This window comes from the organism of the source record quoted next, unplaced genomic scaffold (genome assembly GCF_019419815.1).
Source record: "Pyrus x bretschneideri cultivar Hongxiangsu unplaced genomic scaffold, Pyrus_bretschneideri_v1 Contig78, whole genome shotgun sequence".
NCBI lineage: Eukaryota > Viridiplantae > Streptophyta > Magnoliopsida > Rosales > Rosaceae > Pyrus > Pyrus x bretschneideri.
The window spans coordinates 1,036,694-1,053,895 of record NW_025999818.1 but is presented as its reverse complement, the minus strand read 5'-3'; the positions used below and the strand labels follow the sequence as shown (position 1 = coordinate 1,053,895).

The 17,202-nt window shown below is 35.8% G+C and overlaps 1 protein-coding gene across 1 annotated transcript; it reads right to left on the bottom strand.

The window, feature by feature from the left end:
• Nucleotides 1–640: 640 nt before the first annotated feature.
• On the bottom strand, nucleotides 641–12,061 carry LOC103965545 (metal transporter Nramp5-like). The gene is made up of 13 exons (XM_048575109.1): nucleotides 11,912–12,061; nucleotides 11,732–11,810; nucleotides 11,409–11,449; nucleotides 10,987–11,065; nucleotides 10,564–10,668; nucleotides 9,612–9,721; nucleotides 9,335–9,516; nucleotides 9,093–9,162; nucleotides 7,596–7,769; nucleotides 1,855–1,959; nucleotides 1,544–1,675; nucleotides 1,351–1,446; nucleotides 641–967 (listed from the first exon to the last, which is right to left on the bottom strand). Exons 1-13 carry the CDS (start codon nucleotides 12,059–12,061, stop codon nucleotides 641–643), a joined length of 1,650 nt encoding a protein of 549 aa, XP_048431066.1.
• Between the last annotated feature and the right edge of the window lie 5,141 nt (nucleotides 12,062–17,202).

Here is a 17,202-nt window from a genome sequence, read left to right as displayed (position 1 = left end):
TTTTTTTTTGTTTTTTGAGTTCAATGATATATTTTACACTAAGGGATAAGGGAATTTGGCTAAGCCACACAATGGGCAACCTAATTTGATATCGAATTCGCCATTCATGAGATTTGAACTTAAGATCTATCACTTATAAGTGAAGAGGAATACTATCAGACCGTAGTACTGAATAGCAGATCATAGATGACTCAAATGTGAGGATGTAATTTGCAGATGATCAGTAGGAAATACATTATGATCTAAATGAACAACTTTGCAACAGAGATTCATGATACACCAAATGATTATTCTTCCCTTAGATAATTTATTATTCAATATGATGAACACCACATAGTCCTATTGGGGACATTATCGGAGTGACACAGACAACATAAGAGTCCTACTATTCGTTAAAGAGATTCTATCTTCTAGTTCATAAAAAACCATTACATTCTTAATTCTTAAGTGCAGCGCTGGTCCCTTTCCTCTCAAGGTCTCGAAACGGTACAAAGATTCAGCAGGTATTAAGTTTGACTAACACGGCTCGTCTCTTTTCCTCGAAGGTCTTGAACCGGTACAAAGTTCAACGGGTATTAGGTTCGACTAACACTAGTAATGCAAAGTGGGAAGAATATGCATATGAAAATATATACGTCCTCTATTGAGGTAAAGGTATGTCAGCCAAATCCTCTCTGAAAGGCACTGGGGGCTCACCATAGTTGGGAAGCCCATTTTCCATTTGGTTTTGGGCTGCCGGGTCGTTCTTTGTGGGCTCAACAAAAGTTACCACACTGTCTTTTCTTAGGGTTAGGTAAAGGACTGCAAGGATGTAAATGGCCATGAAAGGGAACACCAAGATCCCAATGAACACAGTTGCAACTTTGGGTAGACTGCTGTGGATTATCCACCCTACAAATCCTGTGCTGAGGTAGTAGATGTTGATGCCTATGATTCCCATTCCTAGAATCCATGATGTCACAATGATCTGCATACAAAAAGTGCCAACGTTGTTAGTTTCAATCAATACTAGCTACTAGCGGGTTAGTTTGATATACATTACGGATGTATTATCTACGAGTCACTTTTCGAGGTTTAGTTACTCTACAAGGCTCGTTTGGAAGTGGCCATAATCACTTATGTGAGAATCTTCTCACAATAACGTCCAAACGGACCCATAATAATAATATAGTACTAGACTTTTGTGTCCAAGCCTCCAAGCTTCATCTCTCACTTGTCACTTTGAAGTTCTTAACAACCTAAGCTTTTTCTGTCTGGTCGAATATTACTTAGTAGCTAGTTAATTCCAAGGGTTCCACAGTTAACTAATTTAGATGAAGCAAAGCAAAGAGAGCTGAAAATACCACTCACATAGATTGAATTCTTGTGAGGTCCCATTTTGGTGGCACTACTGCTGAATTTGAGGAGTGGAATTAAAGCAAATGGGAGCTCAAAAGATAGTATCATCTGCAAAATGCATTTAAAATTTGCTCTCTAATTAATTATTTTTTTGGTATATGGATTGAGAAGAAAATTAAATATAATTATCCAGTTAATTACAAACCGATGCAATGATAATGAGCCTTCCTGCTCCTGAAGATCCGCCGATAATGGAAACAATGAGGCTTGGTGTAATGGCAATGCACCTCGTCATTAAGTTTCTAGCCCATTTTTTCATCTTAATGTTCAAGAAACCCTGCAAATCACCATCAATTTTAAATATTATAGTTTACTCTCTAACCACGGGAAAGGAAATTCAAACTTAAAAGTAGTGGGGAGAGCACACTGTTATAGCCAACTTACATACGCTCAAGTTTGTAATTTTATGTTTAAGTACTCATAATAAATGAAGAACAATTTAAATTTAAATTTAACCTGCATGACAAATTGTCCTGCGTAAGTGCCTGTAATCGTGGAGCTTTGGCCTGAGGCTAATAGTGCAATGGCATACAAGATTTTGCTTGATCGTCCCAACACATTCTGCACATATAAATAGATTCGTCATCTCCTGTTATATTCGGAAACAATATTTTATTATTTGTTACGTTACAAACTGTCAATCTGTTCTATAAATAAGATGAGTTTGTACAATGTTAGATTTTATATTCGGAAACAGTATTTTTTATATGATCCATTTCTTAGCAGAGAGTCTGTTTAATGTACCATAAACAAAATGATAGGCCCCGTAAGAATCATGGTGACTCTATAGAACTCTTGTATTTGGAGCAAAAAATAAGAAACACGGTGAAATTTATAAGACATATAGGACAGTGAAATTTATATGACGTCTTATACCTATCACGTTTTTGCAATAGTAAAATGAGGTACCTGCTGTTGGTATATGGTCCAGCCCATGATGAATGTTCTAGATTATTCTAGAAAGCAAGCGAGGAGACTAGAGCATGCTAGACAATCCTAGCATGCGTTAAGTCGGTTCCCATGAAAGAGCATGCATGTGCTAGATACTTCTAGAAAAGTTTAAGTTTGGTGGTGCATACATATTCTAGAAAATTCTAGCATGCAAAGTAGGATGGTTAGTCTTGAATTTTCTAAGCTAGAGATTTGTAGAATATAATAGAAGCTAGAAACTAGTAGAAAATGATCAAGTCCAAAGCTAGAGTTCCACTCCAAGAGCGAGAGTGAGAGTGTTCCACTACACATTGTGTGAGCGAAGTTTAGAGAGATATAAAGTGTGTGTTATACTTGCTTGTATCCATCAAGCCTTGTCTTTGGCTTGGTAAGACTACTCTTGTTGTACTCATCTTTTTCATATAGTGAAGATTGATCCTTGTTTCATGGATATAGGCATGAATTGCCGAACCACATAAATTCTTGGTGTCCATTTTCTACTTTACTTTGAGCATTCTCTATCTTGTAGTATCGACATTCCTAACAAGTGGTATCAGAGCCCGGTAGGCTCGTACTACGAGATGGAATGAAGTGGCACTATGATCAATCTTAACTACTCCAATTGGGTAACATGGAAGCCAAGGATAGAGGACATTCTCTATTACAAGGATCTAAATGAGCCAATTGAAGGAGATGCCGCTAAGCCTGAGAGCATGTTCGATGCCGAGTGGAAGAAGATAAATCACAAGGCAATTGGCACGATTAGACAATGGGTGGACGAAGCTTAAGTCCTTGTTCAAGAAGAAGACCTCAGCCAAGAAAGCTTTCTTGATCAAAGAGCTCATCAATGTGAAGTACAAGGATGGTTTAAGTGCAGCAGAACACTTGAACAATTTCCAGAATATCATCAACTAGTTGGCTACTATGAACATGACGATTGAGGATGAGTTGCAAGCACTCTTGTTACTTGGATCCTTGCTAGACAGTTGGGAGACCTTTGTGGTGAGTGTAAGTAACTCTGCTCCTAATGGTGTTCTTACTCTTGATAATGTTAAAAATAACATGCTTAATGAAGAAACAAGGAAAGAGACTTCTAGCATAGATAGTAGCCAAGTATTTGTCATAGAGAATCGCAGAAGAAGCAAGAGTAGAGGGCCTAGAGTAGAGTGCATGCCACCATCGTGGCAAAGAAGGCCATATGAAGAAAAATTGTCAAGTTTAGAAGAGAGAGCAAAGGGAAGGAAACAATCAGAAGAAAGATGATACTGGCAATACCATCGCTGTCATATGTGGTGATGTACCAGAAATATTGTCTGTTGGTGAATGTTTGCATATGGGTGATTCTGACAGAGATATTGAATGGATCTTTGACAATGGAGCTTCCTTCCATGCTACATCCAAATGGGAGTTCTTCAGTACATACAAAGAAGGTGACTTTGGAATAGTGAAGATGGGGAATGAAAGCTATTCCAAAATTCTTGGAATTGGTGATATTTGCCTAAGAACTAATCTCGGCTGCCAGTTGATGTTGAAAGATGTGAGACATATTCCTGATATACATCTCAATCTGATATCCATCGGTACCCTTGATCGACAAGGATATTATCACCATATTGGCGAAGGAAAATTAAAGCTTACTAAAGGCTTAATGGTGGTAGCAAGAGCACGAATTTGTTGTACGTTGTATCGTTCAAATGCTAAGGTTTTGAAAGACGAGTTAAATGCTGTGGAGGACTCATCTCTAGACTTGTGGCATAAGAGGCTAGGCCATATGAGCGAGAAAGGCCTACAAGTTATAGCAAAGAAGTCTTACATTCCCTTTGCCAAAGGTACGCTGTTAAACTCTTGTGAGCATTGTTTATTCGGTAAACAAAGAAAAGTTAGTTTTTTTCTGTTCCATCTACAAATAAAGGAAATTTGTTAGATCTTGTTTATTCAGATGTGTGTGTTCCCATGGAAGTTGAGTCACTTGGAAGAAATAAATATTTTGTTACTTATATTGATGATGCTTCACGAAGGGTTTGGGTGTTTTTGTTGAAATCTAAGGACTAGGTGTTTCATACATTCCAGAAGTTCCATGCCATGGTGGAGAGGGAAACTGGGAAACCTCTCAAGTGCCTTTGTAGCGACAATGGCGGCGAGTACACATCTCACCAGTTTAGAGAGTATTGTGTGAAGCATGGCATACATCATGAGAAGATAGTTCCTGGAACTCCACAACATAACGATGTTGCTGAAAGAATGAACCGAACCATCATGGAGAAAGTTAGGTGTATGTTGAGGACTGCAAAGTTATCTAAATAGTTCTGGGGTGAAGCTGTAAGGACAGCTTGATATTTGATCAACCGATCTCCATCAGTACCATTAGGTCTTGATGTTCCACAGAGAGTATGGACTGGTAATGATGTGTCTTACTCTTATTTGAAGGTGTTTAGTTGCAAAGCTTTTGTGCATGTGCCCAAATAGCAGAGATCGAAGTTAGACTACAAAGCTACACCATGCATCTTTCTTGGTTATGGCGGTGAAGATTTTGGTTACAGATTATGGGACCCATACCAGAAGAAGTTTATCAGAAGCAGAGATGTAATCTTTTATGAAGATCAAACAATTGGGGATTCAGATAGAGAGACATAGCTAGATGACGTAGTCAGAGGAGTTGATCCATTAGCTTCAGATGAAGAAAGTCATGGTGACATCCCTGAAGCAGCTGCCAATAAAGTGCCTGCAGAACTAGATAATGTTGATTAGGGGGAGTCTGATCAAGATGAGCCAGACCATGAAATTGCTGATCAAGGGGAGCCTGAAGAGCAGATTCAAGGGGAACCCAATCAGGGGGAGCCTCTAGCCTCTCAAGAGAATGAAGACCAGGTCAAAAGATCTAGCAGAAGTCGAAAATCGTCTACCAAGTATTCTTCATTAGAGTATATCATGTTGACTAATTATGGAGAGCCCGAAACTTATGAGGAAGCCAGAGCTCATAACGACAGTGACAGATGGATGAAGGTAATGGAGTTAGAGATGGATTCCTTATTAAAGAATGATACCTATGAGCTGGTGGAGCTTCCAAAGGGCAGAAAAGCATTGAAAAACAATTGGGTGTTCAAATTGAAAAGAGACGACAACATGACAAGGTACAAGGCTCGTCTAGTTGTCAAAGGTTTTGGTCAAAAGAAAGGAGTTGACTTTGATGAGATTTTCTCACTGGTGGTGAAAATGACTTCCATTCGAGTTATCTTTGGTATGGCAGCAAGCATGGATCTTGAGCTTGATCAGTTAGATGTTCAAAACTGCATTTTTCCACGGCAATTTAGAAGAGGAGATAAATATGGAGCAACCCAAAAGCTTTGAAGTCAAAGGTAAAGAAAATTTGGTGTGCAAGCTTAAGAAAAGCTTATATGGTCTTAAGCAGGCTCCGAGACAGTGCAATAAGAAGTTCAACTCATTCATGGTGAGTAATGGGTACAAAAGAACTCATGTAGACTCTTCTGTCTATATCAAACAATTTTCTGGAGGTAAATTCATCATTTTATTGCTTTATGTTGATGACATGTTGATTGTCGGTCAAGATGCTTCTATGATTAAAAAGCTCAAAGAAGAGTTATCTAAGTTCTTTGACATGAAGGACTTAGGGCCAGCCAAGCAGATTTTGGGCATGGAGATAATTTGTGACAGAAAATCCAAGAAGTTGTGGCTGTCACAAGAAAGTATGTTGAACGGTTGCTTGAAAGGTTCAACATGAAAGCAGCTAAACCGGTAAGCTCACCTTTACCCAATCGTACCAAGTTGAGCAAAAAGTCGTGTCCAAAAACATATGAAGAAAAGGAGAAAATGGCAGTTGTTCCCTACTCTTCAGCGGTATGAAGTATCATGTATGCAATGGTGTGCACACGGCCAGATATTGCTCATGCAGTAGGTGTGGTGAGTAGGTTTCTCTCTAATCCAGGGAAAGACCACTGGGAGGCTGTTAAGTGGATTCTCAGATATTTGAAAGGGACTTCTAAGATGTGCTTGTGCTTTGGTGGTTCTAAACCAATCTTGGAAGGATTTACAGATGCTGACATGGGAAATGACCTAGATGGTAGAAAATCTACGTCTGGGTACTTGTTTACTTTTGCAGGGGAGTCGTCTCATGGCAATCCAAGATGCAAAAGTGTGTTGCTTTGTCCACAACCGAGGCTGAATACATAGCCGTTACAGAAGCATACAAGGAGTTGTTATGGCTGAAGCGGTTTCTCTAAGAGTTGGGTTTGAAGCAAAATGATTATGGCGTTTATTGTGATAGTCAGAGTGCTTTGGATTTGAGCAAGAACACTGCATATCATTCACGCACCAAGCACATTGATATTCATTATCACTGGATTAAAGATGCTATCGAGAACAAGCTGCTACAGCTGAAGAAGATTCATACCGATAATAATTCCTCAGACATGTTGACAAGGTAGTCACAAAATCAAAGTTGTAATTCTGCATTAAGGCTGCTAGGATGGACTCCAGGTAACTTGGAGTCATGAATTCCTCCCTTATGGACTGGAGGGGGAGATTGTTGGTATATGGTCCAGCCCATGATGAATGTTCTAGATTATTCTAGAAAGTAAGCGAGGTGACTGGAGCATGCTAGACAATTCTAGCATGTGTTAAGTCGGTTCCCATGAAAGAGCATGCATGTGCTAGATACTTCTAGCAAAGTTTAAGTCTGGTAGTACATGCATATTCTAGAAAATTCTAGCATGCAAAGTAGGATGGCTAGTCTAGAATTTTCTAAGCTAGAGATTTGTAGAATATACTAGAAGCTAGAAACTAATAGAATGCCAAGCTCTCACCTATAAATATGGGTGTGATGTTGTAGTGATGTAACCAATCAAGAAAGAAGTAAGTAGAAAATGATCAAGTCCAAAGCTAGAGTTCCACTCCAAGAGCAAGAGTGAGAGTGTTCTGCTACACATTGTGTGTGCGAAGTTTAGAGTGATAGAAAGTGTGTGTTATACTTGCTTGTATCCATCAAGCCTTGTCTTTGGCTTGGTAAGACTACTCTTGTTGTACTCATCTTTTTCATATAGTGAAGATTGATCCTTGTTTCGTGGACGTAGGCATAAATTGCCAAACCACATAAATTTTGAGAGTCCATTTTCTACTGTGCTTTGAGCATTCTCTATCTTGTAGTACCGACATTCCTAACACTTGCTATGAAGCTAGCATATATATATATATATATATGAATACACATGCGTGTAATGTAGATTAGAGGGACAAAGGTGATTAGTTGGTACCTGGAGAAGAAAGGAAGCAGAATTGAGAGTAAGATCACTGCATGTGTCGTTGTCCTTATCCGAGAGCTTGCTATGGTGGCAAACGGTGCCGGATACGGAGACAATGGCAACATTGATTAAAAATGCTACAAATAATGCAAATCCACTCTCTATCAAGAAATATCGACATGCATCCTGCAAAAATGCAATTAATTAGTGTTAAATAAACACTATACGAAGCATCAATTAAGGAACTTGTACAGTAATAGCGGCCATATAGTATATGTATACGCTATATATGTGTGTGTATATATATATATATTGGTATATTCCATAAGTATTGTAATAATCTTTTAGATTTATATTTATTATTTACCTAGATAAGATATCTTTGTGTGATATATTATTTTTTGAAAGTAGATGCATGCATCATGCTTCTCACTTATAATTGAAGATTTCAAAAGAAAAATCAAACTAATAATAAATAAAGAATAATCTTGTGACATCCCACATCGCCCAGGGGAGTGATCCTTATATATTTATTCCCATCCCTACCTAGCACGAGGCCTTTTGGGAGCTCACTGGCTTCGGGTTCCATAGGAACTCCGAAGTTAAGCGAGTAGCGCACGAGAGCACTCCCAGGATGGGTGACCCATCGGGAAGTTCTCGTGTGAGTTCCCAGAAACAAAACCGTGAGGGCGTGGTCGGGGCCCAAAGCGGACAATATCGTGCTACGGTGGTGGAGCGGGCCCGGGAAGTGGTCCCACCCGGGCCGGGATGTGACAAATCTTGTAAAAAAAAAAATACAAAATAATCAACTTTTTTTTTTTATTTTTTATTTTTTATTCATACTACATATATAAAGGAAGCACTCCAAAATGGTGAAACATTCAAAATACCATAAATTGCCCCTCATGAATTTTACAATTACAATTAAATTAAAAGGAGTTAAAATAATTCAACAAATATTAACTTTGAATGAATGAAAATTTAAAACATTTTGAATGAATTTGAAATTTTAAACTTCGAAAAAAAAATAACAAAACCCCCATGTAGGTGGTTTTATGTTTAACTTCTAATTTGTTTTCAAATTTTTTAAATAGGACATATATAAATAAAAAACTTGATCTTAATTTATTTTGTAAAAAAAAAAAACCATAAAAAACTTTAATTTAACATACAAAAGGTCAATTGCCACACGCGTAAGCTTGTCATAAGAGGCTAGTACTAAATAAAAACTCGAGTACAACTGGGATTCATAGAAGATGGCATCCTATAGGACATCAGGAGGTTCCTCAAACTATATTAACTTTACAATGTTTTATATAATTATAAGTGTTTTAGACAAGGTCATAAACAGTTTAGCATGAATTAAGTTGATAATTAGTTCTATAACTTATTTAACTATTATAAGAGATTTTCAACCAACTACTTGGATCTTCATGCCATTTAAAATTGTATAAATTATTTATTTGTAATCTAATTGAATAGAAAAGCTGATTAATATATGGGGCTTACGTTGATGCCACGGACAGATTTTGGAATTTTCCTTGAAAGCACAAGAGCTGAGTGGAGAAAAAGATTGTGCCTGTCAAATAGTAAAGTATTAGATAACATAGACAACAAGCGTAGCTAGCAACATATTATCATAGAATATGTATAAAAAATTAGATGATGTAAGTATTGATTAAATTTTAAGTATTTTCATTGATTGAAGTTGTAGTTTGATAGCATAAGCATTTGTCGAGACATGTACTTACGGCATAACAAGGGCACCCAAGAGGGCAATGGCATCTCCGGTGGCTCCCTGGCCGCTAAGCTTAGGGATGAACATGCCTTTGAGCACGCCGGATGCCGGAGGCTTCACATAACTCATTTCCCCAAAGAAACAGGCAGCCATCACAAACACCAGCACTGCTATCAGCATTTCCAGCTTCCTCACCTGCCCATATACATAATGCAACCACAAACATACATAAGTAACCGAATAAATTAAATACACATGAATAAAAAAAATTAAATGATATATTAAATTACCCCATATTTCTGCAGGCCAAGAAGGAGAAGAGTACTGAAACCAGTTAAGAGTACTCCAGTCCAAACTGGAATATTGAACAGTATATTTAGGGCAAACGCTGTGCCAATAACTGCATGCCAAAATTTAGAATCGTCGTTATAACTTGTTCACATAGGGTTAGTCTACGATACTCTTTAAAAGAATTGTCACAACGATACTCTTTAAAAGGAGGAAAAATTAGTATTCGGTCCTTAATTAGTTACTAATGTTCTTTGATTGAAACCTTATTAGTTTTCAAATTGTGATCAAGGTCCCTAGCATTAATGTAATAATGAATTTAAATGTTAGTTACATAATTTTTAAAATAAAAATTAATAATTGATTTAGGATTTTAATACTCACACCTTTATTAAACTCCTAAATAATTTTCAATTCAAAACAATTCCAAAATAAAAAAAAGAAAAATTAGAATAAGTTTGTACCCCTTAATTTTTTATAAAAAGGTTTCCAATTTTTTAATATTATGTGTACCCATTCATGTAATGTTTACACACACACACACACAATATATTGCAGAGTATAATTTATATTTTAATAATTTTAATCCACAAATTATGGGTTTTTTTATATTTAAAATCTAATTAATACAAACAACTATAAATTTCAATTTTTAATTTAAAAAAATATAGTAACCTACATAGAAATACATTATCACATTAATTTCAGGGACTTCAATAAAAAATTGAAAACCAACAAAGTTTCAGTCAAATAATATTGATAATTAGGGACCGTATCCAAGATGTCCCTTAAAAGAATTGTCACTATGAAACTCTTTAAAAGAATCATCACCTATACTATATATTATATAGAGATACAAACATTTGTTAATATTTTTTCTTCTATTTCTTTATTTTTTTTCTCTTATACATTATGCATAAACATGAATTAAATTTGAAGTGAATATATATTTGCCTTCGGGTATGTCAGCCGCTATGACGGCTACTTCTGCTAGCAACCACAAACAATACTTCACAAATGGTGGGTATTCCGCCTTGCATAATTCTGACAAATGTTTCCCTGAAATTTAAATGGAAAAATATAAATATTATTTAAATAAAAAATAAACCAATAATAGAGATCTTCAATTTTCCTTTTACGTGCAGAATAATATAATCTTCAGTTTATTTCTCTCCTCTCTCATCATCATATCACCTGTTTATCTTATCTGTATCCTCCAATCCATTTGTGTTAACAACAACAAAAACGAACAAACTTGTTCCCAATCTCTATTTATTTATTATACAAATTCCCTTAGCTATGTAGTTATATAATATAGAATATTATTAATATCTGTGCTATTTTTTAAGATTAGAATAATGTTTATCCATTTCATACCAGTTGTCACACCAAGGTTTGCTGAGAGCGACTGGATTATGAGAGCGAAGATCAATCCAATAAGAATCACCCATAGCAGCTGCAAATACAGAGCAAAATATATAATAAGACTACTGCTCCGCCTTTTCTTTTGCATGCTAAATACATGTAAAGAATTCGATCAATTAATCCTCGCTATTTTTTTTAGTGGTGTTGCACTTACTATCTATTTTTACCATTATTTGTACTGCATCTCTCTACTAGAGGTAGAGTATGCTAATATATATGGGTTCCATCTCTATTAAAGAGATGATACAAATGATAGTACAAATAAAAGATAAGAATATCATTTTTGATCTTTTTCCTTGTTCTTAATGCTTACTTTTAATAATTATCTTATTTTTTCAAATTTTATTTTGCCTTTCTGAATTTTGTTTTATTACCTCGTATCTGTGATTTGCTCCAGCTTGGAGATCAGTTTCCACTGTAAGATTACCATAAACAGCACATACTTTTGTCAATAAATGAAGAACAAAAAGCATAAAGACTAATACATATATATGTACGGACGTACACATGCAAATATTGTTATGAAAGGTTGACTGAGTTATATATATTTATGTGGGTTAATGTGTTTTTACTAGACTATATTGTCAAATTGTAAAATTGAATCCCACATTCAGATGAGAATAAACTTAATCAGTGGTTCAAATTTACAGTTTAGCAAAACTTTTCATGTATTTAACACATGGAGAGAGAGACTCACAGTTGCCAGGATCAAGGTAAGCCAAAGAGACAAGGAAGCCAGGGCCAACATGTGCTAGAAACTTTCTCCATCCAGGCTTCTAGTGATCATCGGAATAATTAATCAACAAACTTGGAACATTTTATTCTGTTGATAAACTTAATAAAATTAAGAGAGAGAGAGAAAGAGAGATTAAATTACCTGAGGTTCATCCTTAGGGTCAGTATTATGATCAAGGTCAAGATCAAAGTGTTCGCTGGGTGGTGTAGGTTCTGAATAGGTGGCTGATATGCGTTTGGGAGCTCCATCTGTACTCGCTCTCTGTTGCTGATCTTGTTTTTTGTTTTCCATCTCTCTCTCTCTGTGTCTGTGATCTGCAGCAGCTAGTGAAATTGAGTAGTGTATTGCCTGAATGTGAGGAGATATATATATATATATATATATATAGAGGTAACTATATAGTGCATGCAATTATAAAAATAATAATAATGCAATCCCTCTAATCTGCTCTAATGTGCCTTTGTCGACGTAGCATAGAGAACAGGGCACTTCCTACATGTGTGAATGTGTATATTTATCTTATTTTCTCTCTACCATCCCTTTGTTTTATAATTAATTAATTACTGTAGCACTAAACTACTGTTCCAGTTAACCATGACTGCAGACTCCAGGTTTTCTGGAAAGAAAAACCATAAATTATTGGATATTGTATATGCTATAGTGTGAATAAGACTTGATCTGTACCAATATGGTCTTGAACCTCAACTCTATCAATTACAGAAAGCAAATGTTTTTACAAGTGTCTGCGTAAAGCAAGGCGTTTTAAGGCGTGAGCCTTTCAAGCATAATATACATATAAGATATATACACAGACATGTATTTCTAAAGAGAAATTAGGTTCTCATTCCTCTTTTTGTTACTCCATTAATTAAAACCTTATTTCATTTCAATTTTTTATTAAAGTCCTTAAGTTTTAATAAACGTCATTAATTATTTCAATAATAAAATATTCTTTATTTCTAAATATATTCATTTAGGTTTAGAAATGTTACATTTGGAATATTTATAATTATGGCTAAAATTTTTATCATATATTTTTATTTTTAGTTTGTACCCATTTTTAATTGCAATCCTTTTTAAATTTGTACCAATTTTCTTTTCAATTTTAATTTGTACCCTTATATTAATTTCTTTTTATATCCATATTTTTTAAAGTTTAACACTACTACAAAATTATCTATTGCTTATAAGTTCACATTAATCAACAGAAAGTAAGGAGAAATAACACTTAGTTAGCAAATTTAACATATAATTTACGCAACTGATGTGCGTGTGTGTGTTTCTGTTTGGGTAGTGTGTAGTGGGATTTTTTTGGTTAGCCAAAGGGAAATTGGGTTTAGATTTGTTGTTTTGTTTGGATGGAAAATATGATTATCAACCGACAGGAAATATTAATAATGACTAAGTAAAGCATTTTCTGTCGGATAAAACCGACAACAAATATATTAATAATAAAAAAATAAAAAGGACATGAGAGCATTCTCCCTTCTTCTTCTCACTGAGCATTCTTCTCCCCTTATGCTCGAAATCAGAATCTGCAGCTAATGAGCAAACCAGATTAGGCATTGAACCCCCATGCACGATGGAATTTGAAGCTCAAATTCAAAAGATCCAAAACTCAACTCCACCAATCTTCTTCCCAACACAAAACACAACAATCCATCCCAGAAAAACAGAAGAGAAAACCCACATCTTCCATAAATAGAGGAACGAAGAAAAGCATGGAGATCCCAAATCACACACAACATTCAAAAATCAAACACTTACACAATCAACGGAAACGACCACCATAAATAAAAGAATTAGAAAAACAATGAACAAAAAAGAGAGGGTCACTCGCCTTTCTCTTTGGTGCTCTGTAACGGGCTTCGATCGGACACTGAGGAGCACAAAGAAGGAGAAGAACAGATGAAGCAACGACACAGAGAATCAGAGAAAGCAAAAATCCAAAAACCATGTAACGGGGAAGAAGAAACGTGCGTGTACGGTTTTTGTATGTGGTGGGTTGGACGAATCTGGAGTTGGAAGAAATAAAACATACTTTCTTCGTCTTGGGGTGTTTCGTGGCTGTTTTCTCGATAGTTCTGCGGTGGATCATCTTCTATGGCCTCATGGTGCGCTTATGTGTCGGCATTGCTCTAGTTTTTCTCTTATTTGTAAATTAAAAGGAGAAGGGAGAATGCTCAACAAAAAATATAAAAAGGAGAAGGAAATGAGGAGAGGAGAAAAGGGGGAAGAAAAGGGGAAGGGAGAAGGCATTGGCGCAAGGAAGAGATGGAGGGGTTTTATTTTGGAAAATTTTCATTATTGTCGATTAAAACTGATAGAAATTTTTTTTTAAAATAAAAACCGACAGAAAAAAAATGGCGGTAAAATCCCCCCAAAATTCCCTCCCAAAATTTTAAATCCCCCCTCCCCCCCCAAATTTTGTTACAATTTTTAAAATAAAATAATAATTGTTTGGTTTAATAAATAAATAAATCATATGTATTTAAATAGAATACATTTTAAAAATTAAATAAATAATTGTTTGGCTTAATAGATAAAAACCCATGTAAAATATGCGATAAAGAAACAAAAAGATAATTGTACAATAAAAATGTTGTCACACAAACTAAATATTGTCTAATCAATACTTGAAAAACATCAATAAACATTTAGCACAAATTAGTTTTCCCACTTCAAAATTTAGGCAAATTTAACGAAGATATGTATTCTACGAAACTAGTTTCCATGATCTAACCGTCAAACTTGTTTGTAGATACTACAATCGCATACGTAAAAAATAAAAAATAAAAAAACATTCAAAGATTAGGTAATGGAACAAAAGTTTTCGAAGATTATAAACGAAAAATCACAAATTAATGGTTATTTTAGCTTCGATTTTGATGATTTTTTTACAGCTACACTCCTCGACCCTATAAGAATGCAATGAATGAATTTGATCTTCAATTTAAAACATTTACAGTAGTAGACACCATAAAATCTTATTTTATACTTAATGGAAGTATAATATTAACTCTAAGTGTTTGTTTAGTCTACTGTTTTGATGTGATATGCATTCTACGAAACTTTTTTCAACGATCCAACCGTCAAATTTATTTGTACACACTCCGAGATTGCATACATAAAAAACATTCAGAGATTACTGATGCGAACTAAGTAAGCACACAAATTAAAACCCTCTTGTGACAATTGTAGTATATAAATAAGTAGGGATCGTTCTTAACCGGGGATTAGGAGGGATTGCAAAATCACTTGGAAACTGACTCAAAAACGTAAAATGAAGTTGGAAACACTAAACTAAACTCAGTGAATGCAAAACTAAACAATAAAAACACTAAAACAAATCAAAAGACTCAAAACAGCCCCAAAACACTCAAAACTGCCTTAAAAACACTTTGTGGACAGTTTTGAGCACTTTGGAGAATTTGGACGAATTTGTGTAACAACTTGAATCAAAACACTTATAAACACAAACTAAGACACTTTCTAACTAAATTGGACACTAAAGTAAAGGGGGATTGAGGTTTTGACGAAAATAAATTAAATGCACAGATTGTAATTTAAAGGCAGAATGTAAATATGAATGTGATGAAAATATGGATGAATGCTAGCTAGAAGGTTCTTCTCCACACATGTCACACTTGCATACACTTTGATTTTCAGTTGGTCTTTCGATAAATTATGAAACTCAACACCCCGGGTTAATTAGGTCCGCTTAAATTAACCGTCAAGTTCTCCTTAAGTTGATGAATTGGATGGGTTAGCGCAACGCAATTCAAAACATTCTCCAAAAGTCCTTTACGTGAAAAGCACAATAAAGATACAATTAAAGATCATTAAGCATCATGAAAACTAAAAGTATTGACGAGGCATTCGTTACTATGATGAGCATGAAACTAGTGCCAAGAATTCATTCAACGCGATTGTTTATAAGCAACCTCCACTACTTGTGAATATAAGTTCATAACTATTAGGTGAAACTCACTTATATTCTAGCGTCATATTCATGCATGAAAATTAAGCGTGCACTCTCAATAAACATACATAAATAAGTTATCAATCAAACAGTTGAACAAATTGAATCCACAACTCATGAAATTCCAACCAAATGTAATCAATTCATATTGCAAGCATAAACATGGTTTCGAATCACCCCTTAGCTAATTAGGGCTTTAGCCTCTCATGTTCACAAAAAGAGAAATACAATTGAATTTAAACATAAAGCACAAAGGATTGATTACACTTAGAACGCCCAACGAATCCACTTGAATTTCTGCGCGTCGAAGCTCCTCTTTCCTCTTCTCCTTGCTGCGGCAGTGAGGTTAAATGGTGTTTTTGGTTGATTTTCTGGTTTAGGGATGGATTTATGGTGATAAGGTGGTGCAGCAAGGTGGTGGAGTGATGGAGGAAGGTTTGTATGGTGGCTGGAAGTGTGGGGATGGCTGCGGTCAGGTTGGGAGGTGGCTGGAATGGTGGCTATATGTTGCGGCTGTTAGAGAAGAATTAGGGTTATGGTGGCTACGGATGGCAGAGAATGGAATGTGTATGAGTGTGTAGAATGAATGGGAATGAATGAATGAGAGAGGGGTCACGGCTTATTAGTGTATGAATCAATGTTAGGTGCGGCTAGGGTGAAATATGTGTATGATGGTGGCTGAAAAATATGAATGAATGGATGAGATTCTAGGGTGAATTAAAGGGTGCGGCTGAGATGGATTTAGAAGGCTTAGGGTGAAATATGGATGGGGACTTGCGGCTGAGAAGGAATTAGGTTAAAATGGCTGATGGAATGCACGATTTTGGGAGAGAAAGGGAGAGAATATTTTGTGTGACGGCTTGGGGGGGATTATGTGAATGTGTGGCTGAATGGGAGAATGAAAAGTGACGGCTAGGGTTGTAGAACTAGGGTTATTAGGATGAATGGCTGAGATGGTTTGATGAATCAATCAATGGGAGGCTACGGCTTGAATGGGAAAAAGGGATGGTGGCTGAAAATTGAAAGAATGATAGTGAATAGGGTGCGGCTGCATGTAATTAGGGTTTAGGGTTAGGGTTTAATGCATGAAATGAGACAAATCTACCCCCCTTGCACGGCAAGGGAGGGGAATTAGGGTAAAGGGCACGACAAGGGCTATAAAATGGGCTAGGGCCTTCGTTTTGTGTCCTAAAGCGCCTACAAGGACTTCAAAGTGGCTAGAAAATACGGACGTTTAAGATTAGGAAAGGTTACCAAAACGGGAAACTTAAGGTTAACTTTCCTACTTCAAGTAGGAATCCTTGTTTGAGTAGGATTTCGTCGTTTCATCAAGTCTTCAACTCATTTATTCCTCTTTTGCTCCAAAAAGCTCCAATTTGCATCTTCTTGCACACTTTGGCCTTATAATCTGAAAATACACAAAAGTGGCCTTAAACACTAAAATAGATAA